The 22,322-nt window shown below is 48.3% G+C and overlaps 1 protein-coding gene across 1 annotated transcript; it reads right to left on the reverse strand.

Annotated features, from left to right (window-relative positions):
• Positions 1-3,329: 3,329 nt before the first annotated feature.
• On the reverse strand, positions 3,330-21,979 carry ARR3 (arrestin 3). The gene is made up of 16 exons (XM_084639652.1): positions 21,873-21,979; positions 18,870-18,915; positions 16,856-16,886; positions 16,353-16,413; positions 15,667-15,711; positions 15,033-15,232; positions 14,217-14,276; positions 13,806-13,873; positions 13,278-13,413; positions 12,586-12,670; positions 11,323-11,395; positions 10,386-10,523; positions 9,584-9,667; positions 7,581-7,604; positions 6,748-6,804; positions 3,330-3,620 (listed from the first exon to the last, which is right to left on the reverse strand). The coding sequence occupies exons 2-16, from the start codon at positions 18,884-18,886 to the stop codon at positions 3,521-3,523; spliced, it is 1,179 nt and encodes a 392-aa protein (XP_084495778.1). The 5' UTR covers positions 18,887-18,915; positions 21,873-21,979; the 3' UTR covers positions 3,330-3,520.
• Positions 21,980-22,322: the final 343 nt, after the last annotated feature.

Consider the following 22,322-nt stretch of genomic DNA (forward strand, 5'->3'; position numbering starts at 1 on the left):
CTACGTAAAAGAATAAATGGACACAAATCAGATGTCAAGAATTGTAACATTCATAAACCAGTCGGAGAACACTTCAATCTCTCTGGTCACGCGATCACAGACATGAAGGTCGCTATCTTAAAACAAAAAAACTTCAAATCCAGACTCCAGCGAGAAACTGCTGAATTGGAATTCATTTGCAAATTGGATACTATTAATTTAGGCTTAAATAGAGACTTGGAGTGGCTAAGTCATTATGCAAGGTAGCCTGTTTCCTCTTGTTTTTTCCTACCCCCCCCCCCCCAGATGTTCTGGTTTAACTTGGATTTTAACTTGAAGAGTGGTCAGTTTGGATGAGCTATTACCAGCAGGAGAGTGAGTTTCTGTGTGTATGGGGGTGGGGGGATGTGAGAACCTGGATTTATGCAGGAAATAGCCCAGCTTGATTGTCATGCACATTGTGTAAAGAGTTGTCACTTTGGATGGGCTATCACCAGCAGGAGAGTGAATTTGTGTGGGGGGGTGGAGGGTGAGAAAACCTGGATTTGTGCTGGAAATCACTTTAGATAAGCTATTACCAGCAGGACAGTGGGGTGGGAATAGGTATTGTTTCATATTCTCTGTGTATATATAAAGCCTGCTGCAGTTTCCACGATATGCATCTGAGGAAGTGAGCTGTAGCTCACGAAAGCTTATGCTCTAATAAATTGGTTAGTCTCTAAGGTGCCACAAGTCCTCCTTTTCTTTGTGCCAGCTATAGTAACTCTCAAAACTCAATTGAAGGGGACAAATAAGTCAGCTGGTAGCAGGGCCTGAGTGAGGGAAGATATCAGAGTCTTAAGGGTCTAACTGCCTCATACTACTGCAGTTGACGGCCTGTTCTCCTCAAGTGGGTTCAGGGAAGCAGCAGGAAACAGGAAGCTCCCTGAGAGGCTGGTGTTAATCAGTCCAGGCTCCTGGGGGTACTAGAGAGGTAGATAAGAAGCTCCTCCTCTTCTCTCTCCCTGAAGCTCCTGCTGCTTTCTGTTATTCCCTCTCCCCTTTTCTCCTGCCTGTTATGTCTCTTGTGCCGTCCATCCTCCAGCACAGCACTCCACCATCTCTGTGCATCTAGAGCAGAGAGAATACATGCATCAGCAGCAGACACAATTTTCTACACTCTGGGGCCTAGTGCCCCCCCCGAGGCGGCCGCCTCAGTTTGCCTCATGGTAAGGCCAGCCCTGCCCTTTCCCCAGACTGTTAGGTACCCCCACCCGGATGGGTAAGGGTGGGTCTCCCCATGCTCCTATAACAGACTCCCACCAGATGGATAAAGGACATCCCCATGCACCTATAACAGGAACCTCCCACCAGATGTGTAACAGGGGGTCCCCCATGCTCCTATAATAGGGACCTCCCACCAGATGGATAACACAATGTACCTGTAACAGGAACCCCCCCACACACACACACACCAGATTTTTACATAAAATCCCCCCATGCATCTATTCCAGGGGCTCCGCAGCAGCTAGATACCAGGTTTCCCCTAATCCACCTATAACAGGGGCCCACCCTTCCGATGGATAACAGGGATCTACGCTTCCCTGCCCAAATGTACTGTAGACTATAAGCCTCCATTTGCAAAAACAACACCGTGTTTTTAGCCTTCATGGGCCTTGAAGACTTAGGTCACATAGTAAGAATGCTGATGTCCTGCACGCACTAGTACAGTACTTTCAACATTACTACCCAGGTCGTAAATTATGGGTCTGAATTTTCCTAGTGCAAACATGACCATGGTTGTAGGGAAAATCTGAAATATAGGACATGACGTCCTATCTAAACGTGACTTTTGTTGCACTTATGTAGCTGCACCAATGTAGCTAAACCAATGCAACCTCCCTGTGTACATGTGCAACACTGAACGAGCTTCTCCAATGTGAACCTACCTGCATAGAAGCAAGCCCACTTTTGCATCATCGCAATACATAAGGAATTTGCTCCGGTGTAACTACATTGATATGGTTACATTGGTGCAAATTTCCCTAATCTAGACAAATCATGACTGCAACTGAGGCAATGATATCTGCCTGAATTTGCAGACAGACTCAAGCAGTAGATCTGAGGTGTGAAATGCCCCATTCATCTTAAGGTGGTATTAACTCTGAAGTCTAAATATAACAGTTTACATCACTGTTGTTCATTTTAGCAGAAATGTCCAGCTCCCAAACTGCAATGCCTTTCTAGCTGCCAGAACCTATTTTCATCAAAGCTTCTATGATGAAGTTATGCATTGTCAATCCAAAAATGTGTACTACCTTAAAACAGAACATGTGGGGGCAGGGTAAAGATACATTGAGTTTAATAACACAATAAAAAAGAATGGATACCATTGACTGTATTATTCTTTTACATATTTAATTTTAAACATATTTTTTAACATTTAGCTGCCACAGAGTTTCCAGTCTCTGCGCCCTTCAGAGAATCCAAAGAACCTTGTTGCAGAATTTAGATCTTGCTTGCCACAGAGCACTAGATATTGACTGTAATGCTGTTATGGGGTTTTGGTCAACTGTTGTCACAATCACAGTTAAACGTGGATGACAAATATGATCCTGCTGGTTCCATTCTCTTCTGCAATTGGTGCCAAATGGCTGAGTTACTGAGCCAACTTCTGGCTGAGTTACTGAGAATCCACTGTTTACTCTAGTTCAAACCAGCAAGTGACCCATTCCCCATGCTGTAGAGGAAGGCAAAAAAACCTTCCCAGGATCTCTGCCAATCTGACCTGGGGAAAAATCCCTTTCTGACCTTAAACATGGTGATCAATCACACTCTGAGCATGTGGGTGAGACCCACCAGCCAGACACCTGGGAAATAATTCTCTGTAGTAACTCTACATCTAGGGTCCCATCTCTCGCCATTAGAGATATTTGCTAATAGCAGTCACAGATGAGCCATATGCCATTTTAGGTAACCTTATCACACCATCCCCTCCATAAATTTATCAAGCTCAGTCTTGAAACAAATTAGGTTTTTTGGCCCCACTGCTCCCCTTGGAAGGCTGTTCCAGATCTGAACTGGTTATAAGAATAGTATATACAGCATATGCTGAACATTCTCCTTTAATAACATATTTAAAAAAAACAATTTGTTTGGACTTGACCCTTCCCTGTGGGGTGGTGTCCACCTAGCTGGTGCTGTTGTGAAAGAGACACAGGGACTTGTGCACCAACTTTGTCTCTAGCTTGTAGGCTCTTCCTTGACTTATGAGGAAGTGATCAGAGTCAAACCAAAGCCAAAATAAATGGATTCCAGCACCTTTCAGTTTATATAGTTTTATTTATAAAGAAATTGCAGAATGTTGCAGAATTCCAGTGGGTGGCATAAACAGAATGTAACACATTTCCTTGACAGCATTCAAATAATTACAGTTGCTAACAAATGGTGATTGTATCACACCACAATATAAGATTGGTACATCAGGCACGGCTCTAAAAAATCTATGTGCACTGGAGTGGTCACTGCTGCATGTTCTGGCTGGACCGGACAGGGCAGCAGATTAGCTTTCATCTTTTTCAGCTTCCTCCTTCTCATCTTCATCGTCTTTCTCCCCCTGGAGTTTTTGGCGAGCAAATTCCTCAATCACAATGTCTTCCTCACTGGAGAGAAGAAGACAGAATGATGAGGCCTCAAAATTGGGATTTTGGTGACTACACACATCATCTGCCTCGGGGTGTGGGGCGGGGGGGGGGGAGAGGAGGGAGGGTCACAGTGTGTAAGTCCCAAAAGGGTGAAGTCCCTGCTTAAATAATCAGAAGCATGGAGACAATGTCCACTTTCTGCTGACACCCAGCCTCACAGGACTCCTCAATGCACATGTTCTGTTGAGGAACAGTGCTTCGCCTTCTGTACATATTTCAGCCGTGGCCCCAGGAGGCTTGGAGTGCTAACTGGTAAGGACAGTGTAGTGGGGGACATTTACTGAAGGCAATCCACAAGATGTGCTGATGAATAGTAAATAGCTACTCAAGTGGCTGAGACTTTTACCAGCAGAAGCAATGCAATTCTACCCAGGACATTCAGCTAGGTGTGTGTATGGAGGGGGGAAACCTGCATCTAAAGAGATTCCTGAAGACAAAGTTTTACACAGTGACCAAACAGACAAAATGGAGACAGAGAGACATAAAGAGGATTAGTTACCTTCTTGCAAGAGGGAAATGCAAAATGACACCATGAAACAGAGAAAGAGGCACAAAAAGGAACAGAAGGAAAAAAGGAGAAAATTCAGCAAAACAGGTTCCAAAATTTCAAGACTATAAAGTGATTCGACAAACTGAATGAAGTGCAAGTGGGTTCCGTACTCCTGAGAGAAATTTGAAATATCCTGACTAGGCTCATAGAGAGGCTATAAAGGGCACATTCTTTGCTGTGAGAACACGTGAGTAGCTTATCTAGGCATAGGGAGCTCCTGGACTCTGCCTGTTCCCAAAGTACTGTTTTGATTTTCATGCATTTCTCCAGTGTCTCGCAGCAGCACCTCGCAGGATATAACTAGACACAAAAATGGTCTTTCATGGTCTTGCAACTATAGATCAAAGTCATAGCTGGTGGACTTTGGAGTGGGGGATGGATTTGACATTGTGAGATTTCCTAGAGGGGAAACTTGTAAGTGTGGCAATTCCATCCTTGTGTTTTGGTCAGTATATATTGCTGCCAGCTAGGGAAGTGGGATTTCACCATTAGAGTCCTTTGGACAGAGTGTTCTGGAGCTAAACAGAATTACCAGGGCGATACAGGACTTTATCTTATGAGGCTGGCTCTCAATATATAATTTATTGGCACATAGCGGGATTTGGTACTAACAATCCTGGTGGATTTGTGTCCTGTTGGGACAGTTCTTGGATGCTTTAGTCATTTCCTACACTAATTACAGTAGCTACAGGATTTATTGCTGTTAAGAATTCAGCCAGTGCCCTCTCTCTAGGGATATTTTGGATTTTGTTTTGGTTACAGTTTCCGGTAGTCCAGTGCCTGGAGTGCAGCCTCCAGCAGCCACCAAGCTTAAGTGAATTGGAGCCAGCTAAGATTACCAAGGAAGCAACAGCACTGGGAGCGCTGTAGTCTGTGTTCTCAGCTGTGCTGATAGGAGCAAGGGACAGAAATCTCTATCAGTGGGCCATCTACCATAGCAACAGAGCAGGGCATGTATCTATGGAGCCAAGTTGGTGACAGCAACTCCCTTCAGAAAATAATAAAGTAACACTGAAATAGGCAACACAGTTTGGATCTGAAACAACAGGGGCGAAGTGTGATTTTAGCAAGGAGAAGAAAAGCCAGGAAACCATAAAATAAACAAAATTAAGCTGCAAACATGCCTCTCTTACAGCTTTGGTTTCTCCTCCCACTATGACAATGCTCATTTTAGTGGTGACCTCACATTGTAATGTCATTGTGTCTGTTGTGATGTCGAGAGCACACATTTGTGGGGCCTGAGCTCTATGATGGATCTTTTGGTCCAAGACACTCACAGGAGGCTCCATAACTGCATATTGAAATGGGAGCAGGTTACTTAGTATTGCAGCTATCGCCAATGAGTTTATGTAACAGATTTCTTACAGAAAGCGTTGGTATAGAGGCCGAGAAACCTTTTCCTTACCTTGGCTTTTCTATAGTCCATTTATAAACACATCGTGGGGAGGCGGAGAAAGATTGAGAGAGACACACAGAGGTTAGTCTGAAACAGGCATTTCAAAAGGACATGTTCTTACTACTGGGATATTTCTATTGGAAAGACACATTCTGGGGCAAATAACTGACAGGGGTTGTGTGTTTTATCTGCAGAGTTACTGTGGAAGGTCAGTAGTAGACATATGGCTGAGACACCATGCAACCTTGAGAATATTTCTCAGCCTAGATCTCAAGGCAAAGTCAAACCTTCCACTACACTACACACATTGTGGAGTTTTGCGTTTATTACTCAATTCTGCTAAATAAGCATTAAACACAGTTCACAGCTCTCCTGTTACCTGTGTTGTGTTTAGTGGCTCAGACACACAATTGCAAAATAGGACCTTTGCTCCAGCAGAGCATTAGCCTCAAGTCTTGGCTGGGCATTGGATCACCACCCTTAAAAATTTGTCCTCCACTACAACTCCACGGCATCATGAAGTTGTGATGTCTGTGCCATCACAATGCAGCATACTGGTGTGATGATGTAGTTGCATGTTCTGCAAGACAAGTTTGCAGGAAACAAGATGGTCCTGTCAAGATCTGGAGAGGTGGCAAACTTACGGGAGACCTCCCCTGGCATGCCATAGACAGATCATGGCTAAAATGTAAGTGGGAACTGCTCTGACTGACTACAAATTCATTGGAAACAATGGACTCTGGAAAGCACAGCCCGTGCCTTCTTCATATTGTTGATGGTCTCATTGGCACACTGTGTAGGACATCATGGGAACCCAGTGATGGGTCAGTTGTAGAAAGTGTGGAAGCTCGGTTTGGAGAGGGAATAATACAAGCCTCTCTCTTTCAGGGTGCATTGGAGCTTCCAGGCCTGGCCATGGCAGAAGAAACAGAGCCACAGAGAAAAGGGCAAATGAACTGATCCCACCCTGGAAAGGCTCTGAGGTTTGTTTCCATCTAGGTTGGGTCTTCTCTGAGCTGAACTGCTTCACCTGGCCTTAGAGATAACTGGTGTCACTAGTGTTTCTGACTCCTTCAGGAATATGAATGCATTTCCTCCCTGCTGCTTCCCTAGTGAAAATTGTATTCCAGCGTGATCACTCACCATCAGTGGGCTTTGGGTGCATCAGAATAACAGGCATCTCAACACCAACATCACTGGAAGGAAAAGCACACATCTCTTAAAGGGGAGAATTACACAGAGACAGTTGTGAGGGAAGAGCACAAGAGTATGTTAAATCCTCCTGAACTGACGGCCTTTTCAATGGGCATGAGTACAGGTCTGGCTGTCTCTGCTCAGGCTTGCTTACAGCACTCTGGCAGTCATGGAAACGTCCCACAATGCTATGCAACAATCAGATAATCAAAATCATAATTAAAACTGATATGTGTTAAAATGTAACTTTTGTGGGACAAGGACAGGATGGGGAGCAGCTGTGTGTGTTTGCATTAGGAACACCATCCAACTCCCTGAATGGTGCTGCGAAATACAGGTCAGAGAGCGGACTGGAGAGAGGTCAGGCTGCAAATCATGGTTTGGGCCAGAAAAGGCCTTGGATTTTCTACTTGACCCACTCCTTCCTCAACTTTGAGTGAAGTTCTCTTAGCACAAGTCATCTGCTGGGTAATTGCACTAAAAGCTGAGCAGGGAACATGAGAGCCCAGAGAAGAGGAGCCACCCACTAGCAGGACACAGGAAGGTGTCACACAGGCGGTGTGGGGTTTGACAATCACATCTTCACACAAGGTGTCTGAAAGTGTGTTTGCATATGTGTGTTTTGGAGGTGTGAAGCTGTGGGGGCGGCTTGATATTTATTCTTGTACAGTGAAAGAAGGATTCATTGTCTCTGGGCCCTGTGCACCATCCGATTGCAAAGCTCCGTAAGCAGGGACACCATTCCTGATAGACACCCGTCAATCGACTCATTCTTTACCTTGAAGTGAGATCTCCCAGGATGCTGTGGGGATGAAAGAAAGAACATAGAATTCAGCTAAAAAACAGTACAACAAATACAAATTTAATGAATGAGTGGAAAATGTCCCCTTCTGGACAATGAGGCTTTTCATTTCATGTCACTGTTACTTTGGGCAGGTGAGTGACACCCTTCACAGATCCCTGCTGTCATGGCACCCAGGTGTCCTGTGGTGATGTGTCAAGAGTCCCAGACTCTCCACTCCGTAATGCAAATCATAAATGAAAATACTGAATAGTACTGGACCTAGGACTGACTCCTGTGGCACCCCATTAGATATGCTCTCCCAGTTTGACAATGAATCATTAATAACTTCTTTCTTTGAGCACGGTCTTTAATCAGTTATGCACTCGCCTTATAGGAATTTTATCTCCACCACATTTCCCTAGTTTGCTTATGAGAATGTGGGACATTAGAGAATGTTTGGTAATAAAGTGAGGTGCATGGGTATAAATGGGGATGTGACCTGGGAGCAAAGGGGTGGGAATCATTGAGAAGCCAAAGCTCACCTCTGGAACGGATGCCATGTGGAAGACCCAATGCCTGTATGATTTAAGTCAGCAGTTCTCAAACTGTGGGTCAGGACACCAAAGTGGGTCACAAACCCGTTTTAATGGGGTCGCCAGGGCTCAGATTAGACTTGCTGGGGCCGAAGCCTGAGCCCACCAGCTTCAGCCCTGCGTGGTGGGGCTCAGCTTACAGGCCCTCACCTGGGCATAGGTGCCAATTCCAAAAGGTGCTCCAAAAATTAGTGGGTGCTCAGCACCCATCGGCAGCCAACTCCTCCCTTCCCCGCCCAGCGCCTCCTGTCCACTGGCTGCCTTTTCGATCAACTCCTCCTCCTCTCTCCCAGTGCCTCCCGCCCGTGATCAGCTGTTTCACAGTGGGCAGAAGGCGCCGGGGAGGGAGGAGGGAGGCACGGGGACAGGGCGCACTCGGTTGAGGGATGGAATTGGGCGGGAAGACGTGGGGCTGAAAGAGGGGGAGTGGGGGGGGGGACTTGGGAGAAGGAGGTGGGTGAGCGCAGAGCGGGAGGTTGAGCATCCCTGGGTCCCAGAGTAAGCTGGCACCTGTGCACCTGGAGCTGAAGCCCTCGGGCTTTGGCTTTTCCACCCAGGGCAGTGGGGCTCGGGTGGGCTCAGGCTTCGTCCCCCTCCACCCGGGGCAATGGGGCTCGGGCGGGCTCAGGCTTTGGTCCCCTCCACCCAGGGCGGTGGGGATCGGGCGGGCTCAGGCTTTGGCCCCCTCTACCCGGGGCAATGGGGCTCGGGCGGGCTCAGGCTTTGGTCCCCTCCACCCAGGGCGGTGGGGCTCAGGCGGGCTCAGGCTTCGGCCCCCTCCACCTGGGGCAATGGGGCTCGGGCGGCCTCAGGCTTTGGTCCCCTCCACCCAGAGCAACGGAGCTCAGGCAGGCTCAGGCTTCAGCTCCCTCCACCCGGGACGGTGGGGCTCAGGCGGGCTCAGGCTTTGGTCCCCTCCACCCGGGGCAATGGGACTTGGGCAGGCTCAGGCTTCGGCTCCCTCCACCCAGGGCCGTGGGGCTCGGGCAGGCTCAGGTTTTGGTCCCCTCCACCCAGGCTGGTGGGGCTCGGGCGGGCTCAGGCTTCGGCCCCCTCCACCTGGGGCAGTGGGGTTCGGGCGGGCTCAGGCTTTGGTCCCCCCTCCTGGGGTTATGTAGTAATTTTTGTTGTCAGAAGGGGGTCGCGGTGCAATGTAGTTTGAGAACCCCTGGCTTAAGTGTTTGTAGGGTACAGAGATGGCCCCAAAAGGCAAACTAAGGAATCCAGTTATTAAGCTATTTCCCTGGTCAGTACATGTCAGTATTATTCTGATTAGCTGTAGTAGTATTGGGGTAGTGCCTAGGAGCTCCAGTCATGCACTGGGTCACTGTTATGCCAGGTGTTGTTCAAACACACAACTCTTACACCAAAGAGTCACACTCTATATACCGGAGAGACGCTCACCCTCCTCTGGATACCACTAGGTTGACCTTCACTTTGTAGGACACCAGGATCCCCAATACCTCCTTGTCCATCCCAGGTCTCAGTCTACAAGAAAAAGCATAGAAAAGAGGTCAGAAGATGACCTGGGATGAGAAATGCCATGTTGAATTTGTCACCTGATGATCAGGATGACAGCTACTAAAATAGGTTTAAGCCACCACAACAATGCCATAAAAATCTTATAATCTGTGTCTCCCATAGGGCTCCATCTTGTGCAGAGGGAAGTAGCTGTTTAACTGCACAGCCACAGGGTACAAAGGAAGGGAAGACTAATGTAGCTGAAAGCATGGAGGAATTTGTGGGGGTAGATGGTAATTACCTCAGCTGGAATTTTATCAGGACACTAGGGCTGATGCACCAGCTCTTGGAAAAAGTGTTATGGGATCTTTTAAAGATCATGGTCAGGCCCATGGGTTTACCTCTCACCTGCAAGATGGATCAGTGGGTGTGCAGCCTCATCACAAATGCAACAAATTCTTCAGCATGATTAACAGTCTCTGCTCAAGAAGGTCTTAGAAACAGAGCTGCAGGGACTGAGGCAGGACAGGATCAAGGTACATAAGCAGTGTGTAGAGGCCCAGGACTGGACTAGCAGGAGTGGAGGCTGCAGCTCAAGGTTTGGGTACCTAGGTATTGGCAAGCAGCACTGGATGGTACAAAGTGGGAGTAGTGTGTGGGAAGTGGTTGTCTGGCAGAGACTGATAAGAGAAGCAAAGAGATCGGCCGGAGAGCACTGTTGGCAGGGTGGAGGCCTTTCTCTTACATGGTGGTGGAGGCCAGGTTGGTGTCCTCATGTTTGAGCTTGCCGTCAAGTGCTAGGCCACGCTTCTCACGGTTGGATGATAGGCTGGGAGTCACTGTGTAGCTTTTGGAGAAGGTGGAATTGGCAGCCACAGTCTCACTGAAAGGGATGCAGAGAGGAAAGCTCGGAACAGCCACCAAAGTCCCAATAGAGAACAGAGTAGTGACAAATGCAAGTAACCCATTGGAAAGCTAGGATCCTGAGCTGCCTGCTGCTGCACCAGGGAACGGCTTGTGATTATGGACCCAGAGCAGATGTGTCTGGGCAGAGCAAGGCCACAGCATACTACCTGATCCCTTCCCCCAACCCTGCTGTCTATATGCCCCAGGAAGAGGAGAATCTCTATTCCGCCCGCCACTCCGCCAAACACAAACGTGCCTGCTGTCTGTATCCCCCGGCTTCTCTGTCTCCTTTTCTCTCTCCCACTTTCCTTCTCCTTTGTATTCCTCCTCCCCTTTTCTTTCTCCCTCTTCCTTTGCACAGGAACACAGGACCTGCCAGATTAGATCTGACCTGTGACCCACTAGTCCACGGAGTATCCTGTCTCTTACAGTGGCCAGCGCCAAATGCTCCAGAGAAAGTTGCAAGGACCCTGCTGTGGGCAGTTGTGTGACAATCTGTCCCCTGGGAAGTTTCCTCCTAGCTCCCAGTGGTTAGACAGTGGCTTATGCCGTGATGCTTGGGGGTTTATATCCCTTCCAAAGCTCTGTTTCTTTTTCCCTATTTCCTGTTAGAACTCTGGATAGTCTTGCTCCGCATTGAAACGTCATCTTTCCTGCCTCCTCTCTTTCCCCATCTTTCTCTTCCCACTCCTTGATTCTCTCTCTCTCTCTCTCCCCATCACTCTACTGGACAGCCAAGCCCAGTGATATATGATCTGCTACCTCCTCTCACTTACAGTATCTCTTCTGTGCACACGTTCTTTGTATATTTGTCCAGCGAATAGAGAACCACGTCTGTGATCTGCTCGACTGATCAGAGAGAAAGGGAACACAATGTCTATCATGGCAATGACATGCCTATCACATAGGATGTTGCACACACCGTCCGTGGCTCTGTACAGAGGTATGCGCAGGGATTTAAATTTGACCGCTTTTGGAGGGGCGCATTAAACACACACAAGTGAAAGGTCTGCGTGATCCCCCCCCGGCCCAGATTTCTCGAGACACCCTGGCGGGGATGCCCGGCAGCAAGGTGGCAGCAGCTGCCATGGCAGCAGCTGCCCTGGCAGCTGCACTCTCCGTGTCCCTGCAACCCCCGCCCCCCCCAGGGAGGGAGGAAGCAGCAGGGCGGCTGGCTGCAACCTGAACTCCTCCTCCCCCTCCCGCTCCCCCTCCAGCTGCTGCTTCTTCCCCACTGCTGGAGTCCCAGCACTGCTGCCTGCTTTGCAGGCACTCACTGAGGTGAGTCAGGGCTGGAGGCCGAGGCAACGCCTGGGACACCAGCAGCAGGGAAGGAGAAGGCGTTGGAGAAGGGATTGGAGGAGGCGAAGGAGAAGGCGAAGGAGAAGGGATTGGAGGAGGGGCATGCTCATGCTTGCCCTCCTTGTGCATGCCCCGTGACACTGCGGCTCTGTAGCATCTCAAGAGGTAGCCCCTTAAACCAGTGGAATAGCAGGGGGCTTCCCAAGGATTTTCCTAGTCATTCCACCACTGAATTGACAGGTTAGATAAAGTTGGAGCATGACACACGTCGTGCAGGCTTCTGGCCTCAGTTGTTTTACATCTCATCCCTCCCCTAACAGTCTGAGCTCTATGAGGGTGAATGAAACTATTGTGTCTCTAAACCGCATCCCTGAACCATACAAAGCACCTGGTTCTTCCCTCCCATGCATTGGTTTAAAGGAGGTATAACCCCACTGAAGTCAGTGGAACTACACTGGTGTAGAACTGGTCCAAGTGAGAGGAGAAGCAGGCGCAGGGATTTACTCTCTGCGCCTGGGAGAGTGGGGAAGAGAAGAGGTGAGGCATTCGGCCTTGTGCCCAACCAGCACAGTTCACCTACTGGGCCCATGTGCACGCTTATTTATAAAACCTAAAAGGTCTGCCCCAGGGTGTGGGGCATGAGCAAAGTGTAGGACAGGGAACAAAAGGAACAATGTGGGGCACAGGAGGTAAGAATGAAGCTGAGGCCTGAGGGTGTGCACCATGTTCTCTCTCACCTGATATTTTAATTTTCTTCACAATCTTGTTGGTGGTGTTGTTGATATTAATATTGACAGTGATTGGGTCTCCATGGTAATAGATCTGCAATCACAACGGAGCTGGTTACACTGCGCACTAACAGGTGTTAAGGAAGTAGCCAGATACTATGATGATGGGCACCAAAGTAAGGACCTAAATAGATAAGTAGAAGTTGAGGCACCATGGAAAGAGAGACCTGTAATAGCTAGGATGCAGGGACCCAAGGGAATGCATATGCAATGCGCACCAGGACCTCTCCTCTCCAAGAAGGGGACAGCCCAGATAGGAGGGGGTCCTTTGTCTTCTTGGGTCTGTGGAAAGGGTCTGTTTCCAAGCACTAGAAATACAGACATAGAAGAGAAAGTTCCAGCCCAACTACACTCCTGAGGATTCACCCCAGGGTAAAGCATGTCTTAAAAAGTACAGGCTGTGATGAAGCCCCCATATTTATTGGCAAATGAATGATGGATGCTGGAAGGCTGAGAGGCACAATAGGTCAGGAGGCTGGAATGGATGCGAGATCCTCTTCTGGAGCCTCAGTTTTACAGCTGAGCATTTCTGCTGTAATCAGTCTCCAGCAGCAAAGGGAAAGACCAGCATGTACCAGTCTGTGTGGGACAGGCCCTACTTGCAAGAGTACACGGGAGAGACTCCATACAGGGATACAGACCTCCTTATCCAAGGAGGCCTCAAGGTGTAAGGGCTTGTCAGACATCATGAATTGCCTGGTGGTCTCTGACTTTGGTGCTGGACCCGTATTTACTGGGGCAAACTGGACCTTTCGGATCACCAGTCGCACTGAATTCCTGCAGGGATGAGAAATGGCCAGGCCTGTAAGCACAGAGACATTGGGTCTGTCCCAAGGGGTCCCACATATAACCTACCCTTCTCCCCCAGCTAGATCTAAAAGAATGGAGAAAAATGTCTGTTTGCTTAAACAGATGGACACTTTTATTCCCCCGCCCCAGGGAGATGCATGGGCAAACCAAAGTATGCTCTTAAGAAGCATCAGAAATGGAAACAGAGGCTGGCACCTTGAATCAAAAAGCATGAGGCAGGGATGATGGAGGCTAAAGCCTGTGGCCTCCATTGGAAGTATAAACCCAGGGCTGCCCTCCTGCAGGGATTTGGCCTCAGGGGAGAAACTTGGTTCTTTTGCTTTAGGGTGCTGGGGGAAGAAGGGATGCACTGGAATTACCTCTTGTGAATTTTCTCCTCCAGATTTTCAGCACAAAATCCTTTGACCTCAAAGTCCACACCACAAGCCTGAGGGAAACACAGATGGTTACAAGGTTATTGTGATAGGCCTCAGGGTGGAACAGGGCCCCTTAACTTCCATCAGGGATAATAAGTGCTGATAGTTACATTTATTCACCTCCTTTCCTCATCACATCAGTGTGTATCATCAACCTCTCTGAAGACCCTGTCTCTGCATGAAGCAGCTGTGCTACCTCCCTCTCAGAGCTGCCCCCCACAATGGAAGCAGCTGTGATTTTTGGAGCCCTAAAGTTGGGGCAGGTTGTTGGAGACAGATTCTTAATTCATCCATCCACCTCTTTGTCTTTCTCTCAGGCCAATGATAGGTATGAAATGCGGAACCCAAGCTCACCTTTCCAAGATCGTCCGGTCCTGGCTGGAGAGTGACTGAACAGGGCAAGTTGGTTGCCATCTGGGGGAAGAGAGGAAATCTTTACCAAGAACACCAAACCCAACCCAGCAGAACAGCACAATCAGAGCTCAGGTTCCCCCTCACTCATTGTAATGTCTGACTCCAGGCTAGTGACCCCTGGCACCGAGGGGTGTCGGGATGAGAAAATCCCTAGCTTCAGTCCCCTGAGGCTTGGGGTTTATGGTGGGATAGATGTGTCCCTGGCAGATATTTTGGTAGCAGCTCAGAGTTCTGCAGTTGAGTTTCCTCTTCCATCATGGCTATCGGCTCAGATAAGGAGTTTGCCTGAGGATTAGTTCCCTAAGGCATAAATGGAGCAAGGAACTTCACACACACACACACACACACACACACACACACACTGCACACCCATACACCACACCACGATAGCAACGCATTTGGGGCCCCATAGTCTCTTCGTACTTTCTTAAGCCACTGTCTATGACATGGGCTTTATGTCTGTCCATAGGAAGCTTCTGTTCAAGCTGATGCTGGTGCTGGTTCTGCCCCAATCCCTTACCCAAGGGACAAAATCTCAAGACTGCTCCCCCAGCAATATGGCAGCACCTTTGAGCTGAGGTAGCTGAGAAGGATACTACTATGAGTTAACTCCTTGACTTAGTTGCCACTGATCCTGGATCATTTGTTGGGGAGCATGATAAGTGGCCATTGCTTCACAGCTCCAGAGAGGCTGTGCATAGCAAGAGATAGTGGAGTGTGTGAATGGAAAGAGCCATGTGTGTTAGAAGTTCCTACCTCGAAAGTGAAGGGGTAAGCATGCTCGCCCAGCTTCTTCAACAGCTTTTCCTGCAAAGGAGTGAGGGAAGTTGGTGTCTGTTCTGGCACAGGAGGATAAATCTGAGTGGTCAGGACATAGAGGTCCTTCCTGAAGGTCAAGCCAATGACATCCAGGTCATCTCGGCCATAGCGGAATGCACAAGTCAGGATCACATACACTGGGGCCAGTGCAGGACAGATGGAAATTGAAAGAAAGAAAAGAAGATGAGCAAAAGGAAAGAATGGAAATGAGGAAAGGGCAGGTGGAGGAGCAGGACTGAGACAAGAGAAGGGGCCATGTTAATGACTCTTCAAAGTTAAAAGCAGTTTCTTTGTGCAGGCAAAAATCTGACCCAATTATCTAGGGCTGGGTCTCTAAAGCCCAGTGGAAAGATAGAAAGATCCATGAAATCCTTCTTCAAGCCTCTGGGAGCTTCAGAATCAGTCCCCAAGACAGAAGAGAAGAGCAGAAAACAGAGACAGTCTTTCATCTCTGGCTCAGGAAGGGTTGCTTTGAATAGGGAGACTGGTGATCACTAGGCACTTAACCTAACTGCAGTCACAAGGCATATCATAGCCACAACATTTGCATCTTATTGCTGCAGAGAGTTACCTTTTCTATCCTTCAGATACTCTGGATCAATCAAGACAACACCATCTGCAAATAAGCACAAGAAGTGCAGGTGAGCTCAGCCTTCACAACAGGTGGGGCTGCAAATGTTCTTTTAAAAATGTACTTTATCCATAAAATTTAGTCAACAAAAGTAGCTCCTTTCTCCAGCTGCAGAGACATTAGCCCATCCCATAGGGAAATTGCATGTTGAAGAGCTGCTACCACTTCCTAAAATACTTCCAAAACCATTTCCATGTAGTGATCAGTTTTCTCCATATACAGACCTGGCTGACCTCCTGGGTACGTACTCAGGCAAGCTGCTCATGCTGTCATGGGCACATTTCTATTTTTAGTGTGCTAGCTTGAGCAGAGCTAGTGCGTGTCTGTCTACCTGCTCCTAGAGGCTAGATTTTCTGCTTCTCCCACCTTTGTCTTATGTTACAGATATTTGCAGGAAACCAGAATTTTTGCTTCTCACAAGTCTTGCTTGCTCCTCTTGCTTATTCCCACTGAAAATCACCGACCACTGGAACATATGGAGCTAAGCCATTTTACACCAGCTGAGAATCTGGCCTCACAAAACTTTTGTTTGCAACATGACAACCAGCTACATAGCAATCAGCTGCCGTGTCACATGCAGAGGATACTGGCTTGCAGAATGGGATGGGGACAATAACGTCACTCACCTACAGGTTCCACAGAACCTACATGGTCCACAAAATCTCTCTTCCCCAAGTAGATGGATAACTGGAGGCAGCATGAGGGGAGGGAAAAAAAAAAGAACATCAAAGAAACAGGTTGTTGTTCTTCATTTGACTAGTGGAAGTTTCAAGTTTGTAGCCATGGCTGGGATCATGGAATGGAGATCTCTCGATACTGTGATTATTCAAGTTACCAGAACAGCCATCATTACTTAGGGACTTCATTATATTTAAAAATGCCAGGTGCATCAGAAATAGAGTAAGAGAGAGATTGAAGAGGGAGGGATTCCCCACAATGCACCCCTGATGGATTTGGAATCCCCCTAGCATGGAGTCTCTGACACACATGTTCCTGCAAGTCTCTCTTAGTAGTGCCTGAGTAAATCAAATACAATCTAGTTCAACAGGTAAAGTGTCCTGGGATACAAATTTGCATGTGTCTGTGTTCTGCAGCCCCCCAGGCTTGCCCAAGCTCAGCAGGTATTTACCTTCCCATTGGGACTGGTCTTCTTAAAAACCCTGCAAAGGAAACAAACACAAAAGGGTTGGGAAGGTCTGGGAAAAGATTGCAAGTCCCTGCAGGCTGGCCTCTGCTGAAGTGCTATGTTCAGAGAAAGGGAGGAGAAGGGGAGTCAGTTCACCTGGTAGTTAGGAGGAAGTCGGGGAGCGAGGCTGAGTCTGTAGCCAGAACACTCAGCCACGGAGGAGTGGGCATGTGAATTCAGGATCTTTGGGCGTTCAGTCCCTTGCATGGTCAGACTCCAAACTGAGCTTCTGCCTGTTTCTGCCTTGTGCAGACTCAAATGGCTGGGGAGAACGGAGATATCATATGCCCTGAGCTCTCTGTGCTGTGGATTTCTCTGCCTACTATCATGAGAAGAATATTCCTGGTGGGGAGGAGTGGAGGACATACTGTTGCCACAGACCATGTTTTAAAGGCTGGGGAGGAAAGCAGGGAACTGCGATGTGAGTGTTAGCTAGTGAACAGCTCCTGGAGTTAGGGAGACCATGTGTATATATCTCCTTTCACTGTAGAATATGGTCAGCCAGCCAGGCACTGGTCCTGCTCCTGTCTCAGGTTTCTCAGGTAGGGCTGCTGCATTTCCCCAATTCTCTCTAGCTGCTGGCACTGAGGAGTGGATTTCTCCACAGGACAGGGAGCTACTGTTGCCAAACACTCAGGCCTGGTTTGCATTTAAGTCAACAGGTGCTCAGGGATGGGGAAACCCCAGGTGAGCTATGCCGACCTAACCCGCGGTGTAAATGCAGCTGCGGAGGTGATATTCCTACAATGACAGAAAAACCCTTACTGTTGCTGTAGGATGTGTCTACACTACAGGTTATGCCAGTCTATCTATGCCACCATAACTCTGCTGCTGTAGTCCCCGTAGTGTAGATATGGCCTTAGTAACGCTAAACTCTGATGCTTTAGCATATGCTGTGTGGCAAGTTCCTATTCCAGTTAGACATTATCTGCAGTCAGGGTAAAGGCTACATGGGCTCCCAATGCTCCTAATTCTTGGCATGAACTGATCACCCAGTGGTGAGGAGACAATCCCCCATGTACATAGATGTGGCTGCATATGCATACAGACACCGCTCTCATCAAAAGAGACTGGATTTGGGACCTTCAGCAACAAAGTCAAACTGCTTGATCTATGAGATAGATGCAGGGTTTATAGTCACTGGGCCCAGCCACTACACGTGAACACTGCAGCACATATGACCTACCACGAGGGTCGTTTTTTTGTGATGGTGGGGTTCCTCCTCCTTTAACGTATCAAGAACTGGCCACTGCTTGGGCCAGGACACTGGACTTAATGGACCACTGAACTGGTTTGATTTTGGCAGGAGCTGGGACACTTGACTGGGTTGGAAGTTCCTTTGGTCCTATGTCCATCTGGCTCCTGGCCCAGACTCTGGAGGATTAAAGTCACCTTGGACATCCTTGCCAGCTGGAGGCTGATGCTAAGGAGCTGATAGTGACTTCAGTGTCAATTCCCATTACCATAATCCCACGTTCCCTTTCCATCAAGTCTAACATTAAGCACCCAGCTTCCCTCAGATGCAGGCTTTGTTCTGGGCGGGATACAAAGTGGGAGAGCTTGCATAATGCCAGCAGATGGCATTGAATATGCATGACAGAGAGAGGGATGGGCCACCAAAGCCAGGCAAAGTCCTGTTACCCACTGCTAAACACACGTGCATGAGACTCCTGACCATCCCTGGAGGATGGCACGTCCCAGTCCCACATGGAGAGAGAGCAAAAGGCAACATGGGCTGATTGCAGGACTGTCCCCGGAGGGGGCTGAGGCCTTCAAAACAATGGGTATTTATCCCATTCCGTCCGATCTCTGCAGGGTATGGGCTGCCTCCACTAGGGCTGGGGCGAGCTAACACAGTGTGTTTGGGGTCCCCTCTTTCCTGTGAAGGGTGCTGCATGTTGGCACTCTGCAGTGCCCCAATCCAATACATAGTGGGAGAAGGAAGAGGAAGACATACTTGGAGCCGTCTGACATTTTCAATCAGTCACTGCACAGCAGGGTTTCTGCAAAAGGAAGCAAAAGAAAACAATCAAAAGCAGGATCTTCAGAGAGCCCTTAAAATTGTGGGAGGTGCATAGATTTGCACTCCTCCCACCTGACCCTCCTCTTCCCCTCTCAGGCGCCCCCTTCCCACCAGCAGCCTGACTCCCCTGGCCCATAAGCCCTGACACCCACCCCCTCCAAATCTGAGGAAGTGGCGTTGCGCATTGCAACCTGGTGCGTGGGGTCACAGCGCCACTCAGTGGCATGGCCATGGCATGGGCGGCCCCCTAGTTCCTCAGCCTAGGGTCACCAGGGTGAGATATCTAGGAGCCCTAGTTCTCACAATGACAGGTCTAACATTTGATGGGACACTATGATACTAGGATAGGCCAGGGCCTTCCTTCAGCCTGGGGTCTCAGGCTATGGTCTCACTGGTTCTTTCGTGAGGAACCAGGCTATGAGTGGGGTTAGGGCATTCTGTTTCCCAGCCCATGTTTGCTCCTGATTCCCTAAGGACTTGGTGGACGTGGCTAGGTGCATGCAGCACTGATGCAAGTTTAACTGTGGTTCGAGGCTACCCCCATAGCCCAGATGGGAACAGACCTAGCATCCAACTCTTCCTCTATCACACTGGAAGGCAGCAAAGAAAATGAGGGTCAGAAAAGATGAGAGTGATGAGTAGGGCAGAACAGATGTTAGAAGGTGACAGAAGAACCATTTCAGACCATCCTGATGGCAAGTGACTGTTGAGTGAGCATCTGTGGGGCTGGGAAAGCGGGATGAATGAATGAAGCTATTAGAGGAGCTAGCATTTTACACAAGTCCTTATCTGCAAGAAATTTGCTATAATGACTTATTAGGAGGAAGCTGCTGGTTGCTATATTGCCAGTCCTCTATAAAGGGAGCTAGGAAACCAAGCTTAGAGCAGTCAAGACCAATGCATATTCAAGCCACTAATTACATACAACCTCCCAGGAAGGGGTCTTTGAACAAGGACAAAGAGCTGGCTTTCCCCATAAGAGAAGTCCCTTCCTGAGGTCCTATCCTCTTCTGACAAGATACAAGTAACTCCCAATCGAGTCAATGGGAGCTGTGGGGGCTCAGCACCTCTGAAAATTAGATCCTGCATGTCTTAAACTGGTTGCCCAAAAGCTGAAGCAGCCAGAAATAGGGCTACTTTTGAAATGGTTGTCCTTAGCCTCTGCACCGCGGTTTCCTCAGCGGGCTTGTCCCTTGTAAAAATAGGATAATAAGCTGATCCCACTTTATAAAGTGCTTTGAGATCAGTGGATGGAAAGTGCTAGTTAAGGGCTAAGTATTATTAATTATTATTACTCTGAGAATGCACAAAAATAGGGCAGGTAAGATCCATTTCATACTGCTGCTATGGGAAATTATTTCTCCTGTCTCTACCCCCACATCAGTTTAATGGGAATGCACAACTGCCACTGTCATTGCTGACTAGTGCTTATCACTGTACACATACCCAGGAAGACACAGTCCCCTCTCCCCAAAAAGCTCACAGTCTGCACAATGGGCTTTCCTATAATTCAGCCTGTGGAAAATGAAAATACCGTTCTGCTTTGAACATTTCCATATTTAACCACTTCTGCCTCTACATTTGTCTCTCACCATTCATGAATCCATCATCTCTCTCTTCACTCTTTACATAGCTAGTATGGGGACTGCTTTTGCTTTTACTGAAATCCATGAAAACCCATGGCTTTAGCGGTGCAGGGCCAGGGTCCCAAAGTCCATTCCAGGGGTGTGCGAAACCCAGGTCAATTCCCGGGACCATAGATATCCAGTTCCGGTTCCTTCCCTCTGTCCCAGTGAATGGTCTGAGAGCATAGACTGCCATAGTGATCATTAATCATCAGAGACAATTCAGGTAAACCCTGCACTGTAGTGTTGTGCCAACATGGAGTGGATTCTGGCTTCGCCCTGCACTCAGGGGACTGCTCAAGATCTTGTCATCAGCTGAATGAGCTTTACTTTATCAGTCTTTGCTGCCAGAATTACACTTGTAAACATCTCAGTTGTAATCAGCTGATTTGCGGGGAGCTTATCAGGGATGAGCTCAGCATCTTAAACTTGGATAGCCCTGCTTAAGCCAGGTGGGATAGGAACCCAGGCAGAACTGCTAAGTTGGGCGGCACATGGGCAGAGCTTTTTTCAGTGTAATTGAAACGAAACCCAGGAGAAAAAAGAAATCAGAACTCTGGGGGAAAGAGGGATGAGCACCCTTCTGCCCCATTGGGAGACAGGTAATTAATCCTAACATCAGACTGTGTCTTTAATGCCCTGTGGAAAAGCTCTGGGATTCTGAAACGCTGGGCATCTGCCCTAGCTAGACCTCAGGAGCAGTAGCAGGCAGATTACCCTGAGTCAGAGAAAGAGGGAGCAGAGGAGGATATTATGGGACTCATCCATTCCCCAGATGGAGACAAGGCAGGTCTATGGCAGGATGTTGATGGTGTGATGTGGTGGGAATTAAAGAAGAAAGTGGAAGGAGGAAGCCAGAGAAGAAAGGAGCTGAGTCCCCTCCGATTTCTCCTAAGGCTGTTGTGAGGAAGGGTGCACTAGGGATTTGGAGACATATTATGGCTTGGTTAGGATGGGGCATCTCCTACTCTGATATATTAATACTTCTGTTCTCTGGTTTCCAGCTCAGCCACATGCAGGCTCCTGGGTTCCCTGGATAGGGTTGGCAAAGTCCTTTAGTGTCTCAGCAGGCAGGCAGCCCTCTTTTAGCCCCTTGTGGGCCAGAAGGCACTACCCACCTATATAGCCGCTATTGAAAAATTAACCCTACTGGTCCTTAGCGCTTTACAAGACCCAGAAGAGTCCCTGCCCCAGTGAGCTCATAACGTAACCAGACAGAGTAACTGAACTTCCCCCAGAGTACTGGATGTGAGGGACAGAAAAAGCCTCTCCCTCTCCCAGCCTGAGAAAAAGGGAGGTAGAGAGGTCTTACCTGTGAGATGAGTGAACAGAGCCCAGCTACTCTTCCAGCCCTTTCTTCTATAGCCAAGTTACAAGGAGGCTTCTGCTCTCTGCTTGTAGGCTTCTTATAGCTCCTTGCTAGTCCCTCCCCTGGAGACTGCTCTTGCCAGAGAGGCTTTGACTGGAGATGTGATTTGTGTGTGTGTGCATATTGTAGGGGGAGTATTTCAAGGCTAGAATCCTATTACTTTATTAGTTGGGGGACTTTTAGTAAGTAAGAGTGGGCTATAAATAATGCTTCTGCTGGAGCCCTGAGAAAGCAGATTAGAGAGCTTGGTAGAGCAGGCTTAAATCCTGATGATGGTACTGTAATTAGGATGGATGCTTTGCTCTTGCACATTGGAAGTTTGCACAATGCTGGGAGCCTGTTTCCACAATCACTGCACTGCTGCAAAATCACACCAGGTCATTAGGAGACTTG

Source organism: Lepidochelys olivacea (assembly GCF_965140295.1).
Source record: "Lepidochelys olivacea isolate rLepOli2 genome assembly, chromosome: 9".
Lineage (NCBI taxonomy): Eukaryota > Metazoa > Chordata > Testudines > Cheloniidae > Lepidochelys > Lepidochelys olivacea.

Excerpts from the sequence above, each read along its gene's own strand:
- ARR3 (XM_084639652.1), bottom strand. Across the intron at positions 13,874-14,216 it reads GACCGGACGATCTTGGAAAG|GCTTGTGGTGTGGACTTTGA; the intron begins GTGAGCTTGGGT and ends TGTTTCCCTCAG. Across the intron at positions 10,524-11,322 it reads GTGTGCACAGAAGAGATACT|TGAGACTGTGGCTGCCAATT; the intron begins GTAAGTGAGAGG and ends CATCCCTTTCAG.